Source organism: Equus asinus, chromosome 25 (genome assembly GCF_041296235.1).
Source record: "Equus asinus isolate D_3611 breed Donkey chromosome 25, EquAss-T2T_v2, whole genome shotgun sequence".
NCBI classification, from domain to species: domain Eukaryota; kingdom Metazoa; phylum Chordata; class Mammalia; order Perissodactyla; family Equidae; genus Equus; species Equus asinus.
The window spans coordinates 45,789,622-45,805,250 of record NC_091814.1 but is presented as its reverse complement, the minus strand read 5'-3'; the positions used below and the strand labels follow the sequence as shown (position 1 = coordinate 45,805,250).

The following is a 15,629-nucleotide window of genomic DNA, read 5'->3' as shown; positions in this document are numbered from 1 at the left end:
AGAGGAATTAACCCGGGAACAATAACAGCCCTGTGGGATGTGTACCATTGCTGTCCCATCTTATGGCAAAAGGAGCTGAAACACTGGGGAATGAATAACTCGACCAAATCACACAGGTAGTAAATAGAGGAGCCAGGATTCCAATTCGGGCAGCCTGGAACCAATGCCCTAATTTTTAATCTCTACAGTTCTGCCTTGGTAAGAGAGTGGTAATCTTTTTGCTCTCTTGCATCCTTGCCACTGTTATGGTCCAGGCTGAGTCTCCCTGAATCCTGGGGAGTTTCTCTCTCTCTCATGTTCCTGGTTGATTGGCCCTGGAGATCCAGGCAGCCATCCTCCTCTGCTGAGATGATGTCCTGGAAGCACCTGGCATGATGTGAGGCATGTGGCAGGGATTTAATATGTGTGAGTTTCCTCTTCCTGTCATGGGCTCAATTCCTCATTAGCCAGCGCTGATTCTCAATGGTGTGTCCTACTGTTGCTGTACTAGTTGTCAAAAATATTTCCATACCAATCAGTAAATAAAAGTTGCCTTTCCTGCCATCTCAGATACACAGACCCTTCATACAGGTCCCCCTGGGACCAACCCGTGATCAAACAATAAAAGGTTAATGCCTGACACAACCAAGGACTCCCAGGATGCACTCCTGACCTTTGTCCTGGGTCTGTTCTGATTGTTTGGGGTCCAGCAAACAACTGGTGGTTAAATATTTTTAGGATTACCCTCTGATCTGTTCATTTCTGATGCCATCCAGCTCTTCAGACACATACTCTACCTTGTTCTGTTACCATTTTGTCCTCCTCGAAGAGCCTTTGGTCAGTTAATCATCACTTGTTAGCTGACATTGTTCTTTTTTTATTTTATGTTGCATGCTTCCAGGTCATATAGAAGGAGATGACGAGTTTAGTGTAGGTTTGGGAGAAAAATTCTTCTCTTTGGTTTAGAGGCACTTCCCAGAGGGACCTGCAAAGTCTTCGCTGCTGCCTGTTGGTTCCAAGTCAGTCTAAGATGCTTCTGTTTCTCTCATCCCCAGCTGTGTCCATCGGCCCTGTGGGGAGCAGGGCAGCTGTGTGCCTCTGCTGCTTGATCATGCAGATGTGGTGAACTGTACCTCTGGTGGCCCAGGTCACATGAAGTGCGCTATCACCTGTCAAAGGGGGTTTGCCCTTCAGGCCAGCAGTGGGCAGTACCTCAGACCCATGCAGGTGAGTTGGAAACCTTGGTCATGAGGACCAGGCTCTGGGGGAGGGAAGGTACTCATGCTCCTCTCCCTGGCCAGATTGGGGAAGGGCAGGGGTTTTTAAATCATTTGAAAGGAAAAATGAGGATTTTAACAAGCAAGGAGAAGCCTGGCTTTCTAGAAATGCAAGGTATATAAGAGCATGCGTAGTACCAGTTAACTAGTGTCAGTTTCTCTCCAGGTGGGCAGTAGAGAGGAAAGCTTATTCTGTTCTTCTCTCTTGTTTTTGTCTTCCTGTCAGAAATTATGTTCCCCTCTTTTGCTTCAAGATGAGAATGCCACCGTTTAGACTTATCCACAGTTTGCTGGCAAGCTAGGTTGCAGTCAGCTGTCTGGCTCGTTGTCTGACCCCCCAGCCCTCCTCACAAGAAGGCTCGAGAAAAGAGTCTGATTTTGCTCCCTCTGTTACTGAGGTGGAGATTCTATCATGATTCTAGCTTCGACTTAATTTTCCAAATTTCTGCAAGCTACCACAGCACCACTTCCAGGATTTCAAGGTGATTTGGATGTTGTCGAATAGATGAGTTAAGAGTGTGGTTGGGAGACAGACCCAGAATGAAATTTTGGCTCCACTATTTTATTAGGTGTGTAATTTTAGTTAAAAACAAACAAACAAACAAACAAGAAACTAACCTCTTTAACTTTGTTTCCACATTTACAAAATAATTAGAAGAGAAGAATTTATGTCATTGAGTTAATATGATTACAGATTGGAAATAATTTAAAAGCTTCTAGCAAAAAAAGGCACATAGCACTCTGTTAAGTTGCCATTATTATGAGCGTGATAAAGTATTCTCAACTAAGAATTTTATTTTCCATCTTTCCTTTAGAGAGCTTTCGATATTCTACAGAGGAATTTTAAACTTGAACTCAACCATTAAAAAACATGACCATAATATGAGACAGAGAAAGGATGCCATAGGCAAAAGACAGTTGTACTTGAGCTTGGGATGGTGCAGACAGAGCTGGTGTGAGGAGAGTGCAAGCTTGATTGGCAGTCATACATCAATGGTTTGGAAGATTGGAATGTCTTTCCTTTTGTACCAGTTGACTGGTACAGCAGTTGACTGGTTAGCAGGATCCACTGGAGAATTTCAGTTGCATAGAGATAGTCAGAATTTAAAGACACAATTTTTGGTTTCAGATGGTTTAGGTTCTGCATAGAGAGAAACAGTTTTAATAGACCTTGAGGCACCAACTCCTTGGTCTATGATGCTTTGGTCAGAAAGGCAGAGCTCTTATCACCTGCTCTTAGCCCAGCTTAACTCACAGTAGAAAAGAGATGGAAAGAATAAAAAAAAATGTAGGGACTGAATACATTTGTGTCATAGATAAAGAAAAGGAGAGAAGAAAAGACGGCATTTGCAATAGATTAAAATTAGGAGCAAATTCAAGACAAAATGTACAATACTTAAGGAAGCCAGGAGAAAAACCAGGCAATATATGCAGAATTTGAGACCTTCTTTAACTGATCATTGTGGTTTGAGTCAGGCTTCTAGGCTGTGATAATTGTGTAAGGGACAGAGTCTGGGTTGGGAGGAGGAAGATGGGAGCTCACCCTTTGCCAACCATATGGTGAAGTCAGCAAACACAGCTCTCCAGCTGACTGCTCCTGTCACCCGAGGCTGGCCCCACTGAGGAAATTATACACTCCCGGCTCGTGATCACAAGATAATGGGGATATTTGCTTTTGGTGGACACAAGAGCTGAAACTAAACAGACAAATGTGTCTGGCTTTGAATTGGGTCTTGCTGGCAGGAACAGGGAAACACTGGGAAGCAGGGAGGAGCAGCTAGCCAGGAGTGGGTGTCAGAGGTTACAGGTGTTTTTACCAGTCATTTTACCTGTGGCTTTGGTGCCACTGTAGTCAGCTGGTGGGATGGCTGGCTGAGCCCAGAAGCTCCCCGCTGTCTCTTTGACCTTTGGTAACCAACAGCTAGAGCAACGGCTCTGCTTTTTCCCAAACATGCCAGGAGCTTGCAGGTCTCTCAGTCCCTGCTCATTCTGTTCCCCTCATTCTGAACATGTTATTCTCCCCCTTCCCCTCTGCTGCTGGGAAGTCCTGCTCATCTTTCAAAGGCCAGTTCCTGTGCCGTCTAATCTGAGAACCTCCTGCCAAACACTCTCTCTCCTGCCCAAGGATAAGCACTCACTCCTCCAGCCCGCGTAGTGCTGTCTCACCACCACAAAACGAGCACATGTATATAATATTGCTGTATTTTTCACAAATTTATATTTTCTTTCTTCTTAGTCCCCATTTCCTCCTCCTTTCGTTTTATCGTTTGCATTCTTTGTATTGTATTCTCTCAAGTTGTTATAGAAGAGGGTCGGATATAGCAAATAAAAATCTATCTCTTGCACTTTTGTTCCTTAATTCCTTTTCTCTCTTCCTCTGTCTCTCTTTCTTCTTCCTTCCATTCAGATGTTTTCTGAGCCACTGTTTCAACCTGCAATTTGCTCTACTGGTGGATTATTATCTTCTTGAGGGCGTCTTGTTTATCCAAACCTAGTATAGAAACTGGCCCTTGTAGGTGCTCAGTAAATGTCTCTTCACATATTTAGTGATAATGAACTCTAGGGCCACCCTACAGGAATGCTAGGCCCGGAGAAATGGCTGGAATCGCTCAGATTTAACCACGAGGTTTGGAAAGCGCCTTGTATGTGTTAATTCTCAGTTGTTCTTAGATGCCATGCACCATTCTCAATGGAGGTAATTCTCTTCAGTGGCATTATTGGTTGGGTCCCAGCAAGAAATAGGTAACATGCTCAAAAGTGGGCAATTTGAGAGAATTTAATAAAGGAACTACTTATAAAGGTGGGGGCAGGGTATAGGGAAATGACAAGGAGATGGCTCAATATTCCGGGGTGAAGGGGCTCTGTTATCATCCCTGGGCATGGGAAGTTGACTGTAGGGAGCAGTTAGCAGAACCCTCAGGGAGAGAGTGTAGGGGCTGGGTGGAGAGGGCTGCCAAAAGACAAAGCCAGCCTGCAGCAACCTTCCAGGGAGGGAGGAGGAAGAACGAGCATCTCGACCTCCCGTTCCTCCCCCCGCTCTCCAGTTTCCTGCCAGGGCATTCTGGGTGCCGAACTGAACCCAAGCACAAGACAGAGGCATGAAATCCACAGGGGCAAGGGTCCCTGGGAGCAGAGCAGGGTGAAGAGTAGAGAACGGATCTGGAAAAGCATGGGGAGGGCAGTCAAGAGTCGGCCTGGAGGAGCAGCTCCATTTAATGATTCTCTTACACTAACAGGGGCTTTCATCATATCAACCTGGGTGTCCTGAGCCTGTACAGTAAGACAATAAGGCAAAAAGAGGAAGAGAGTCAAGATAATTTTACCTGTTTTGCACAAATAATTGCCAGGACTCTTCCAAAGCCTGGAAACTATTTTGATAAACCTTTTTATGAGACTTTGACAGAGGAAAATTCTCTGTTTCTAGAAGGAAATTCTGCTCACATGTTCCTCTGGGCACTGGGACCGGGCTGTGAGCTGCATGCCTATTGACTGTGGCGTTCCTGACCCGTCTTTGGTGAACTACGCAACCTTCTCTTGCTCAAAGGGAACGGACTTTCTGAAACGCTGCTCAATCACCTGTGTCCCACCAGCCAAGCTTCAAGGTATGATCTGGCCAACTGGGAACTGTATGCAAGTTCTCTTCGCTTCCTCTCTCTTTGGGGTTCCTTGAGGATCTTTTCTTCACCCCAATACCCTTCCCATTTGCTCTGTTGTACCAGCCTCTTCTGATAACACGGTAACACCAGCAAAGTCCCAAAGGGGCAACACTAGTCTTTGTCTGGATGACCTGGACAGATGCCCTTGCTCAAGATCTCATTAATGAAAGCAACTTAGACTTTCCTCTGTTTTTATTTGATTGTATAATCATGAGTCAAGCCAACTAACAGTTTGCTGATAATATTAATAATCAAGATACACTTTACCATGCACATTTTTTTATTTAATATTTGCAGCCATCCTATGAGTTAGGTGCTTTTGGTTCTATTGTACAGATGAGAACACAGATATGAGCTGTCCCTGACAATACTGCTAGTAAGGGATGAAGATAGAGTGGAATCTGCTTTGATCCCACACCTTCCTCTTTACGTCTTCTCAGACTTGGTGTGCCTAACAGTGACCCAGGAGCCCTATTACAAATGCAGCTTCCTGAGCCTCACACTGACAGATTCTGGTTTAGTATATCTGAGGTGGGCTGGTGATGCTGCTGTGGGAAGCCGGTGGATTGCACCTGGAGAAACCATGAATGATACTGCGGTGTGTGGTGTGGTGTTTAAGTATAGAACTTTGCATCCAAACCGCCTGGGTTCAAACTCTGCCTCTCTCCCTTACTAGCTTGGGCAATACCTAAACCCAATTTTCTCATCTGCAAAATAGGGGATAATGATGGTATCTATTTCATAGGGTTGTTTGAGGTTTGGAGTTTAAACAAGTTAATACATGTAAAATGCTTAGAACAGTGCTTGGCATATGATAAGCACTATAAAAATGTCCCCTATTATTATTATAATGCTTTCCATGATACTGTCACTGCTCTATTTTTATTATTTGTAGTTAGGAAGTGAGGCCATGAGTTAGTCAGTAGCCCTTCTCTCACTCAGGTCAAGAAATAGTTATCTGACCTCTGTTCTCTATCAGAGATCACACTGAGTGCTCTGTGGGTGAAAAGATAAAGGATAAATGTTTGACTTGAGATTTTAGAGAAATTGCTCGACAAAGATAGTGCGGCCTTCTAAGAAAGCCAATATGTTGACAAGGTTTCGTTCTTTCTGCTGTGATTTTGTTTCTGGACTCTCTGTTCTGAGCATCCTGTGCTTCTCTCTCCTGGAGTCAGGACTGAGCCCGTGGCTGACCTGTCTTGAAGATGGGCTCTGGTCTCTCCCCGAAGCCTACTGCAAGCTGGAGTGCGATGCACCCCCTGATATCCGCAACGCCAAGTTGCTCCTGCCTCACTGCCTCCAGGGCAACCATGACGTGGGCTCCGTCTGCAGATACGAATGCAAGCCCGGCTACTACGTGGTGGAAAGTGTGGAGAGTAAAGTCAGGAAGTAAGTTGGATTGTTCCTGATCCTTGCAGCTCTTGCTACCCTCGAACCTTGCTCCTGTTTGCCAGTTTGTAAATCCCAGACCATTGTTTTGGAAGAAATATTAAGACCTTCTGGGTTATCTGCTGCTTGGTGCGTGTGTTTGTTTTTCTGTGTAATCTCTCTGCACCTGCACAAGGGTATTCCCCACTCATGACAGGCAGATTGACCAGGTGTGCTTTCTGTAAAGATACTCCTTCCCATAAGAGATCCCGCAGTCTCACTTAGGTGCTTTTGGAGAGAATCTCTGCCCTAATTATCATTTTCCTTGAAAGTCAGTGTTAGGAGCTTCCCAAGAGTTATGTCCGTCACCTGCATCCCCCTGTGTGCTGGAACATCCTCATCAGGCAGGTCAGAGGCTTGTGATTGTGGCTCTGGCAGAAATGGTCTGGGCTGGTCCCCAGTTCGGACTCTTATTAGCTACGTGATGCTGGACAGGTTTCTTTCTCTGCCTCAGTCTTTCTCATCTAAAATAAGGATAATAATAATATCTACCTATTAGTGCTGATGTCAGGGCTAAGTAAATTAATATGTATAAAACCTAAGATTCAGTAATTTATTTTTAAAACATAAAACTCAACACATATTAGTTATTAATATCATTATTAGAGTCTTTCTGCTTTCTTCTTCCTGGACTTTGTGTATACACACTCCTAGACGCAGAAACCAAGGTGCCTTTCTTCTGAAGGCACGGCGGATTAGAAAGAACAAAAGCTTTACAGCACGCTTTAAGAGGAAAGGCTTTGACAAGAGTCATGATGGGGTTCAAATCCCAGTGTCCCCCCTTCTATCAGCTGAACAACCTCAGGCCATTTACTCAACTCTTTGGGTCTCTGTCTCCTTCTTTGTAAATCGAGCATAGTGCCCGCATCCGAGTGTTGAGTTGAGGATTAAATGAGATAATCTGTATGCAGCCCAGTGTCTGCGTTATGCCAATTGCTCAGTCAATGGTTTCAGAAAAAGAAACTTTTTCTGAACAAATGAAACAAACAAAAAGCTTTCAGGAAAAGAAACTCCTTGTACTCAGTAAATAGTAGCTATTCTTTCCCTACCATAAATTATGTCAGTACAGGAGAAAATCAAATTCATTTCTTATCCAGGTCTTAATTAAAGATCTGACCATAGTAAGTAGTTTTTTTTTTTAAGATTTTTTTCTTTTTCAAACTAACAAAATCCCAGCCATGGCATTACCAATGATGCCAGGAGACGTGAACTTTGCTTGTAAGCTAGAATTCCCTAAAGGGGCAGAGGAAAATCAGGACCCTTACTCTCTGGCTTTCTTCTAGTCAATGCCCAGCCAGCTCAGTATGGGGTGGATTGTGTCTGGCTGCGCCCAGGACCTTCCACTCCAGAGAAAGCCCAGGCTTCTCCGTGGGAGGGGAGAAGGAAGCCCCTTCTCATTCTCTCAGCTGAGGCAAGAGCCAGGCTGATTAGAAAATGAATAATACTGATGAAAAATTCAAAGGAGGAAGCACTCTGGTTCAGTGGAGTCTAACAAGAATAGTCAACAGTTTTTGACAGCTGAAAACACATTTGTGTGTGATTTTCGTAGGCTCCAGCTCAATTTGCATAGGCACCCGTTGACAGGCAGGGAGTGCCCCTGTCATCTTCTAGTGAGAATGGCCTTACAACTAGCCTGAAGGATACTGTTTCCTTGCTTTTTTCTTGTCTCTTCTTGCCTCTCTTTTCACACACCTGCAGCCAACTTGGGTGTCTACAGAGCAGTGCAGTGAAGACTAACTAAGGGGGAGAGAAAAGTCTCAGGACCAGGAGGAATTAAGGGTGGAGGGAGTATTCCAATTTCCTCAGCCCGTGGCTGAGCTTCCAGTTGGAAACAATGAGACTTCCCCCCAGAGCAATGGCCTTTCTACCTTACCCTGCCTCTCTGATGCTGCCAGCTTTCCCACCCTGAGCAGGGGCACTCAAGGACCGTTTGTTGGCACAGCTTTTCTCGTTGAGAAACTGGAAGCTTGCATCACAATGTCGACATCGGTTTTGGCTTAAACATTTACATTCGCAAGCACCGTGCTGAGGAGAGATTAAATTATTTACCACTCTCTGTAAACGGATTTAAATCTCAGCTTACACCTGTTTACATAGCAGGCGACGGATTGGTAATCAGAAGTTTGCAAGTCAGGCGTAAATCACTGTCACTTGCTGCTTGTGTTTATTCAATGAACTATGGAACTGTCAGCCTTGTTCTTCACTTGGTGGAAAGAGCCCAGAGTTGTACAAATGGGGCCCTAAAGTTCTTTCTAAGACATGCAGGCAGGAGGAGAAGAAATTGAGAAAAGCAGGGAGGGAGAGCAATCCAGACAGAGTGGGCACTTGTTAATTTTATGCAGTTCTACTAATAGTGGAAAAAACCCACTTCATGGTTCGCACCTAGTTTGCATGATCCTGAACCATGTACTCAATATCCATGTGTCTCCATTGTTGAATTCATAATGTGAGGGGTAGTAATATTTCTATCCCATAGTGTTGTTTTGAGGCTGAAAGTAGGTAATGTGCTGAAAGCATTTTATAAATTATTAAGTTCAATACATGTGCTAGATGTCACTTTTTGTTCTTTCTTTTTAAAAGAAGAAACAACTACCAAGATCTCAGCCAAGTCCGTTCCCTTCCTGCTTCTTCTTGAGTCTATTGAATGTTGTTTCAAGAGAAAAGAAAGATAAGCACTGGATCTGACTTTTCTCTTCAATCCAGTCTGTTTCAGCTTGGTCCCATTCAGCTTGGGGATGGCAGGGATGGCACGGCTGCGGCTGGCACATTCATCATGTGCATGCTCTATTCCAGTGTCTGGGTTAGGAATGAAGAAACACACATGAATAAGATCTAGGCTTTGGGTTCAAGGAGCACACAGCCTCCATGTTCTCTCTCTCAGGTGCATTATTTCGCCTGGAAGCGTAGCTCCGAAGGGGACGTGGTCTCCAGGTCATCACTTTCTCCTGGCCCGTGGATTTCTTGCCCATTCTTCCTGGGATTGGAGGGTGATGCTGCCCACACTATATCTAATCCCTGAGGACAGGGAAATGCATCGCTTACGCCTGGGTCAAGAACTCTGACCTTGAATTCATGGGTGGAGTCAGCATCACCCAAACGCCATGGATTCTCCAGAGGAAAATTGAGAAGGAGGATACGAGTGGGTGTTGGGGGGCAAAAAATATTGATAAAAAAAAATAAATGCCCCTTATCTAGTGCAGCTATACGATGGCACAGCCAAATCATGAAATATCCTGTCACCATTAAAGATGTTTGGAGAATATCAGAAACATGGGAAAGCATTCACAATACAATCAGTGATAAGTGGTTAAAAGGAAGAAAGTAATTGTTATAAATGGCATAGTCCCTATTTTCCATATTAAAAGTATATTTTATCACTCTTTTTCAATAGCTGGAAATGGTTATTAATAATCATAATCTCAGGTAGTAGGCTTATAGGGAGTATAACTTTTCTTTTTCTGCTCGTTTATATTTGCTAAATTTTCTAGACTTTGCAATGAGATAGATGGATAAACAGTTTAGAAACAAGATAATGAAGTGAGCTCTAAAAAGTAGATTGTAGCAATTTGTGTGGGGGCAGAGAGTGAAAAAAGGAAAACCAGACAGATCTTTCTAAATAGGCAAATCAAAGCGAGACCAGCCCTCCGAGATGGTAGAAAAAAGGGTATGTGGAGCTTCCACCCCAGGCACAAGTCCTTCTATGTTTTGGGGACAAGCATTATCTCTGTTTCTGAAGGCCATTCTAGACCTCTTCTCCTCCAATCCTGATGCCTCTTCCCTAACTTCCAGCCTGTCACCTCCCTCCCTAAAGTGGAAAGGTCTGCCCACAGGTGTGCGAGCTAATCTACACCCCCAAATATGTTCTCCCCCTTCGTACTGTCCAAGATGAATTTCTCCACCTTTGCTCTGGATTCCGTCTCCCTTTTTAGGAATGTCTCTCACTCCACTCTTCTTCTTTGCTGCACTGAACCCTCTCTCCTCCCCTCACCTGCTTACTTCACTTTAGTTGTGCTCAGGCCTCTCCTGTGTTAAAACTCAAACAAGTGAAGCTTTTACTTGATCCCATGTCCCCTGTCAGCTACCGCTCTTTCTCTCTCGTCTTTGCAGTGAGACTTGTTGAAAGAGTTATCTGATTCACTGTCTCCATCTTGCCCTTGTCTTCTCTGTCCTTCACACTTGGACACTCAGGTTTTTACTTCCATCTCTCTACTAAAGCGGAGCCTACCGTGGACCTCCGTGCTGCCGAATGCAGTGACTCTTGTTGGAACTTATGTTGCATGAGAATATTTGGCTTATGTTGTAGTCACCCTGAGAGAGAGGATGGACCTTCCCACCCAAAATTTTGTTCGGATGTTGAAACTAATGGTGCCACAAACAAACCAAGAGAGTAGGAAAAGGTCTGTTACTCACATAATGAGGCTTTCTGGGGAGAGAAGGAGAGGATCCCAGCTTGATCTTCAAATGGCTTGAGAAGTCAGGAAAGGGAGACTGGCTGGGGGTTTATGGTGGTTGGGTAAGGGGCTTGGGTGGGAGTTTCTGCATGTGAACAGGACCTGGTCTGGTGTGAACTTTTTGCTGGTGCCCAAAGAGGAGGCGCCCAGGCTTTCTTACAGGCTTGCTGAGATGTGGGAGATGGTGGGGCTTGAAAGCTGTCAGCAGTCAAACGTCAAAAATTGAGGCAGGCTCTTTATTAAAGCATAATTGCCTACGCCTTCCTACTTAAAACTCTTCCTCCTTGATTTTGTGCCATCTCACTCCCTGATTTTCCTTCTTTTTCTCTATGTCTTCTCAGTTTGCTTTTCTAGCTTTTCTTACTCTGCCCATTTCTTCAATGTTGCTGTTTCTCTGAGCGCACTTTTCTCTCTTGCTCTACACACCTGTTGGGGATGAAGCTCATTTACCCCATCACTCGACTACCATCCATGTGCTAATGATTCCTAAATCCATACCTGCCCCTCTAGTCTCTTCCCTTAAGGGCCATAAGGCACGTTAGGGCAACTGCCTACGGATATTGCCACTTAGATGGCCCACTTGCATCTCAAACTCTTACTATACAGAACAGAGCCTATTCCAGCTTCTTTCAAATCTACACATCCTTCTGTGCTCCTTGTGGCTGGTTTGGTCCAGGAATCTGCACATAACCTAAGACTCGTCAATGTCCTTCACTCTCAATCAAATCAGTCATCATCTCCCTTCAAGTGTCATCATTTTACTGACTCTCAGATGTGCCCATTTCTCCCTATCCCGGCTGCCACTTCTCTATAATAGGCCACTGTCGTTTTTCACTTCTGAACTAATCTGACTCCAGTCTTTCCCTCTTCAACACATTCACCACTTTGCAGCAAAAATGATCTTCGAGAAAACTCAAATCCAATTATAGTATTCCCCTACACAAAACTGAATGACTAGGCTTCCTGCCATTTCATTTAGGAAAGAAAAAGCTTAAACTAAAAATAGTTTCAAGGCCTTGCATGCTCTCCCTGGGCCTTGCTTACTTCTCCAGCCTCATCACTCTCTGTCTTCCTGGGAGACTGCTTCCCTCCAGCTGTTACACACGACACCTTCGATAGCACAGGCTCTTGTGCTGCCGGACTTCTTTCACTTCTCCACGTGTGCCGTGGCCAGCGTGCCTCTGGGCCTTCAGATATGCTGTTTCTTCTTCCCACGGCTCTCCCTGACAGTCACCTTTTTGCTTAGCTAATTCCTGCTCTCCTATTTTTAGCATAGATGTGATTTTATCTAGGAAGCCTCCTAGATGTCTCCAGACTCCCGTTGCCCACAGAACTTCCTTGGCAACATCGTTTATCTCACTGAGCAGAAATGGCCTGATTACCTGTCTGTATTCTCCAACAGCCCATGAATATTTGTTTAGCATCACGTGCCCAATAGCTAGTACATTTATTGGTAGATATTCAATAAATACATTCTGAATGGATGAAGACTAAACTTATAAGAAAAATCACAATAGGATTTTGATGTTAAAGCTGATGCTAAAAAATGGTGAAGAAAATGGAGTTTTTCCTATGAAATGGTAGAGATCTCTACTTCATCTTTAGGGTGGAAGAAAACTTTAAAAATATATGTGTATGTTTTTCTTCCAGCAATTGTCTCTGCAACGTAAAAGGAATGGTCATTCTCCAAAGACGGTTTTAATTTCATTTATTTAACAGACTTTTAACTTGAGTAGCACCAACTGTGTACAAGTTAATAGCAACAGAAAAAGGATTAGACCCATCCACAAGCTCACCAGAACAATGGTTCTTATATTTGGTTGCACGTTAGCATCATCTGGAGAGATTTCAAAACTCCTAATGTCCAGCTCACGGCCCAAACCAGTTACATCAGAATCTCTGGAAGTGGAACCCAGGCGTCAGTATTTTGCAAAGCTCCCAAGTCACTGATACACAGCCAAAATCAAGGAGCACGAGTCCAGTGGAACCTTTGCTCCTGTAAAAACAATATCAGTCATGGGATTTTGACTTTCCTAAAGAGATCCAGAGTAATGTTTTCTTTTTTCAAAATTAGTGTAGCAGCACTTTGGCATGCCAGATTTTTACGTGTCTCTTTGAGGTTTGTTTATTTTGGGAGATAATAGAGAAAGTACAAACTGAATTGTAACTCCAAAGAAACTATAAAGTTTAGGTAGTTTCAGGAGTTCTTTCTTAGTCACATTTTATAATTCACACGCACTCTCCTTTAAGCCCTTTTCTTTTGCTCCCATGCAATTTGCTTCCACATACACATCATCATTAATCACTCCTTCATTGTTTCATTAACCTGACTTCCTAGGAAACTGAAATAAATGTGTTTGACTTATATTTTATCAAAAGACCATATTATATTCTCTCTTATCTTTTTATCTCCTTATTGTATGCTTACCTTTTTCTCATTAGGTGTTATCTTTATGTGTGAAGGTCAGGTTAGCGACATTAGGGTGCATAATTAATTTAACTTCTAAATTATTCCAACCTTCTAACTTAACTTAGCCTCTCCCTCTATAAGTCATTCATCAAGATGCCATCTTACGTAGTAGTCAGCTTTCTTAAAAGTAGGTGTAAACAGCCACCCTTTCTGAGGGTGGCCCATGGTCTCAGCTTTTCCAAAGAACATAAATCTATTAAAGTTCTATAAACACAAATGTAGGCCAAGACTGTAATAAATAGTCTTCGCATTGTGACCATTTACTGTTTAACAGATGTTTGGTTGGTAAACCCCTTCAGTGGGGTTTGTCTGATCTGACCTGGGGGGAGGGCTGGGATGGCCCTGGAGCTAGACATGTGTACTTCACCGATCTCTAAACACTCAGAAAGATCATTTGGTACAGGGAGTTCAAAAGCATAAGGCCTGGGCTCTGCTCTGTTGGGTTGATGATGATGATGGTGGTGATGATGGTGATGATGAGTCATCATTATGTACTATGTGTGCCAAGCATTTTACATACATTACTGCTTTTATTTATTATGACACTAATCAATTTTATTCTATAATAAGATAATAGTGTAATATAATATGATATAGTAATATATAACTTGATATAATAATAATAATGCATTTCGGTATCTTAGTATCCCCTATTACAGATGAGGAGACAGGTTCAGAGTACTGTTAAGTAGCTTTCCCACAATCACTCAGTCAATATACGGTGGTAAGACCATTCTGACTCCAAATCTCATGCTTTTGGCTAAGACTTTCGATCTTGAGCAAATTTCTACATTTCTCTGGGCTTCTTTTTCCAGATTTGTAAAATAAGGGAAAATCTGAAGTGACTTCCTGCTCTAAAAGTCTATATTTTATTTTCTATCTCAACAGAATCAATGAGAAGAGTTAAGATTTTGGTATAATACCCTTGAGAGAAGTGACATATAGCAATTTATTATCACCAGGAAATAAAAAGCAGCAGCAGTATGTTATAAACACAAATACTACACAGGCACAATCTTAGTGGGCAATACTTCTGGTCTGAATGAAAAGCCAAGGTTTTATTCTCTTTCTTTCAATGGGTTTCAGTGAATTGTTTTCCATTCACAACAAGAGGATTAGATCTAGGTGTTCCTTGAAAACAGAATATTGGATACATTTTTAAGATTTCTAGAATTGAGTTTAAAAATTAAGCAGTTCCCTAAAACCTCTGAAAAAGACAATTTAGTCAAATTGCGAAGAAGGCTTTCCTTAGTCCAAGATTTATCTCTTGGCTTCGTGGTTAATTACACAGGTTCTGGGGTTAGTAAGATCTAAATCTCAATCCCAACTCTGTTATTTGTTAGCTCTTTGACCTTGGGCAAGTTACTGATCTGTACTGAACATCACTACTCTTATGTATAAAATGGAGATAATAGGAAATAGGAGTACTTATAGATTTTTGTAAGGATTAAATGAGATAATAGATGTAAAGAGCTGAGCACAGTTCTTAGTCATATCGAGCAGGTTAGCAATAGCTGTTCTTTATTATTATTATTGTTACTGCTATCAGCAGCAGCAGCAACAGCATCGTCATCATCGTTATCATCGTCTGCAGCAGGTTAATGCTGCTTGCAAAATGACTGTCATTTTCATTGTGTGTAACAGGAAACCTTCATCTTTAACAAAGAATAAACTCAGCTACATTTTTGTCAGTAGCTATTGTCTCCCATCTGTGGTTGATTCCTGTGCTCCAGGAAAATAACACAGAGACCAGAAGACTGAAGTTGGCATTCCAAATGGGAGGTACAGGTCTTCAGTTACCAGGGGTGATGGGGGAGTGTATTTCCCCTGCCTATAAAACACACACACACATCAAAACAGAAAGTTTATTAAATTAAAAAAATGTATGAACTTCCTTCCCCCAGTCAGAACCCTCTCGGAATGATTCTTCATCCCGCTGTCAACTCAGTGAGTTATCCAGATACTGCAGTGGCTTTAAGTAGACCATGAAAAAGGACAGGGGGGATGTGGGGAGAAGGAAATGGAAATGAAGTAGTCAGCAAGATAGAGCTGGACGTACTTCAGAAGTCAGGGTGGGCAAATAAGGTCAGGCTGGTCTGGGAGGGGAAGGGAAGGGCATGTCCTGGAGACATTACCTAGGTTTTTAGGTTCTTTTCATCTTTTTGAACCATAGCTTGAATCTCTGAGGTTCAACTGATTTTATCCTAGCGTAGGAAGGGAAAGAAAGACTTGGCTAATGAAACAGAAATGTGCAGTTAAGGCAAATGCTAAAACTCTTTAAGTATCCTGGATTTGTAATTTTAAAAGATTAGTAAAATGATCTACCTAATTTTCAAGCTCTGTGACATAGCATTGTGCATATACATAT

At 42.9% G+C, this 15,629-nt stretch overlaps 1 protein-coding gene across 2 annotated transcripts in view; it reads left to right on the top strand.

The window, feature by feature from the left end:
• PAPPA2 (pappalysin 2) overlaps nucleotides 1-15,629 on the top strand; it is a 260,484-nt gene that overhangs the window by 183,762 nt on the left and 61,093 nt on the right. For both annotated transcript variants that reach the window (XM_070497529.1, XM_014845335.3), the window contains 3 exons: nucleotides 1,035-1,206; nucleotides 4,681-4,858; nucleotides 6,088-6,301. In XM_070497529.1, coding sequence (XP_070353630.1) covers nucleotides 1,035-1,206; nucleotides 4,681-4,858; nucleotides 6,088-6,301 — 564 coding nt within the window. The remainder of the gene's footprint in view (nucleotides 1-1,034; nucleotides 1,207-4,680; nucleotides 4,859-6,087; nucleotides 6,302-15,629) is intronic.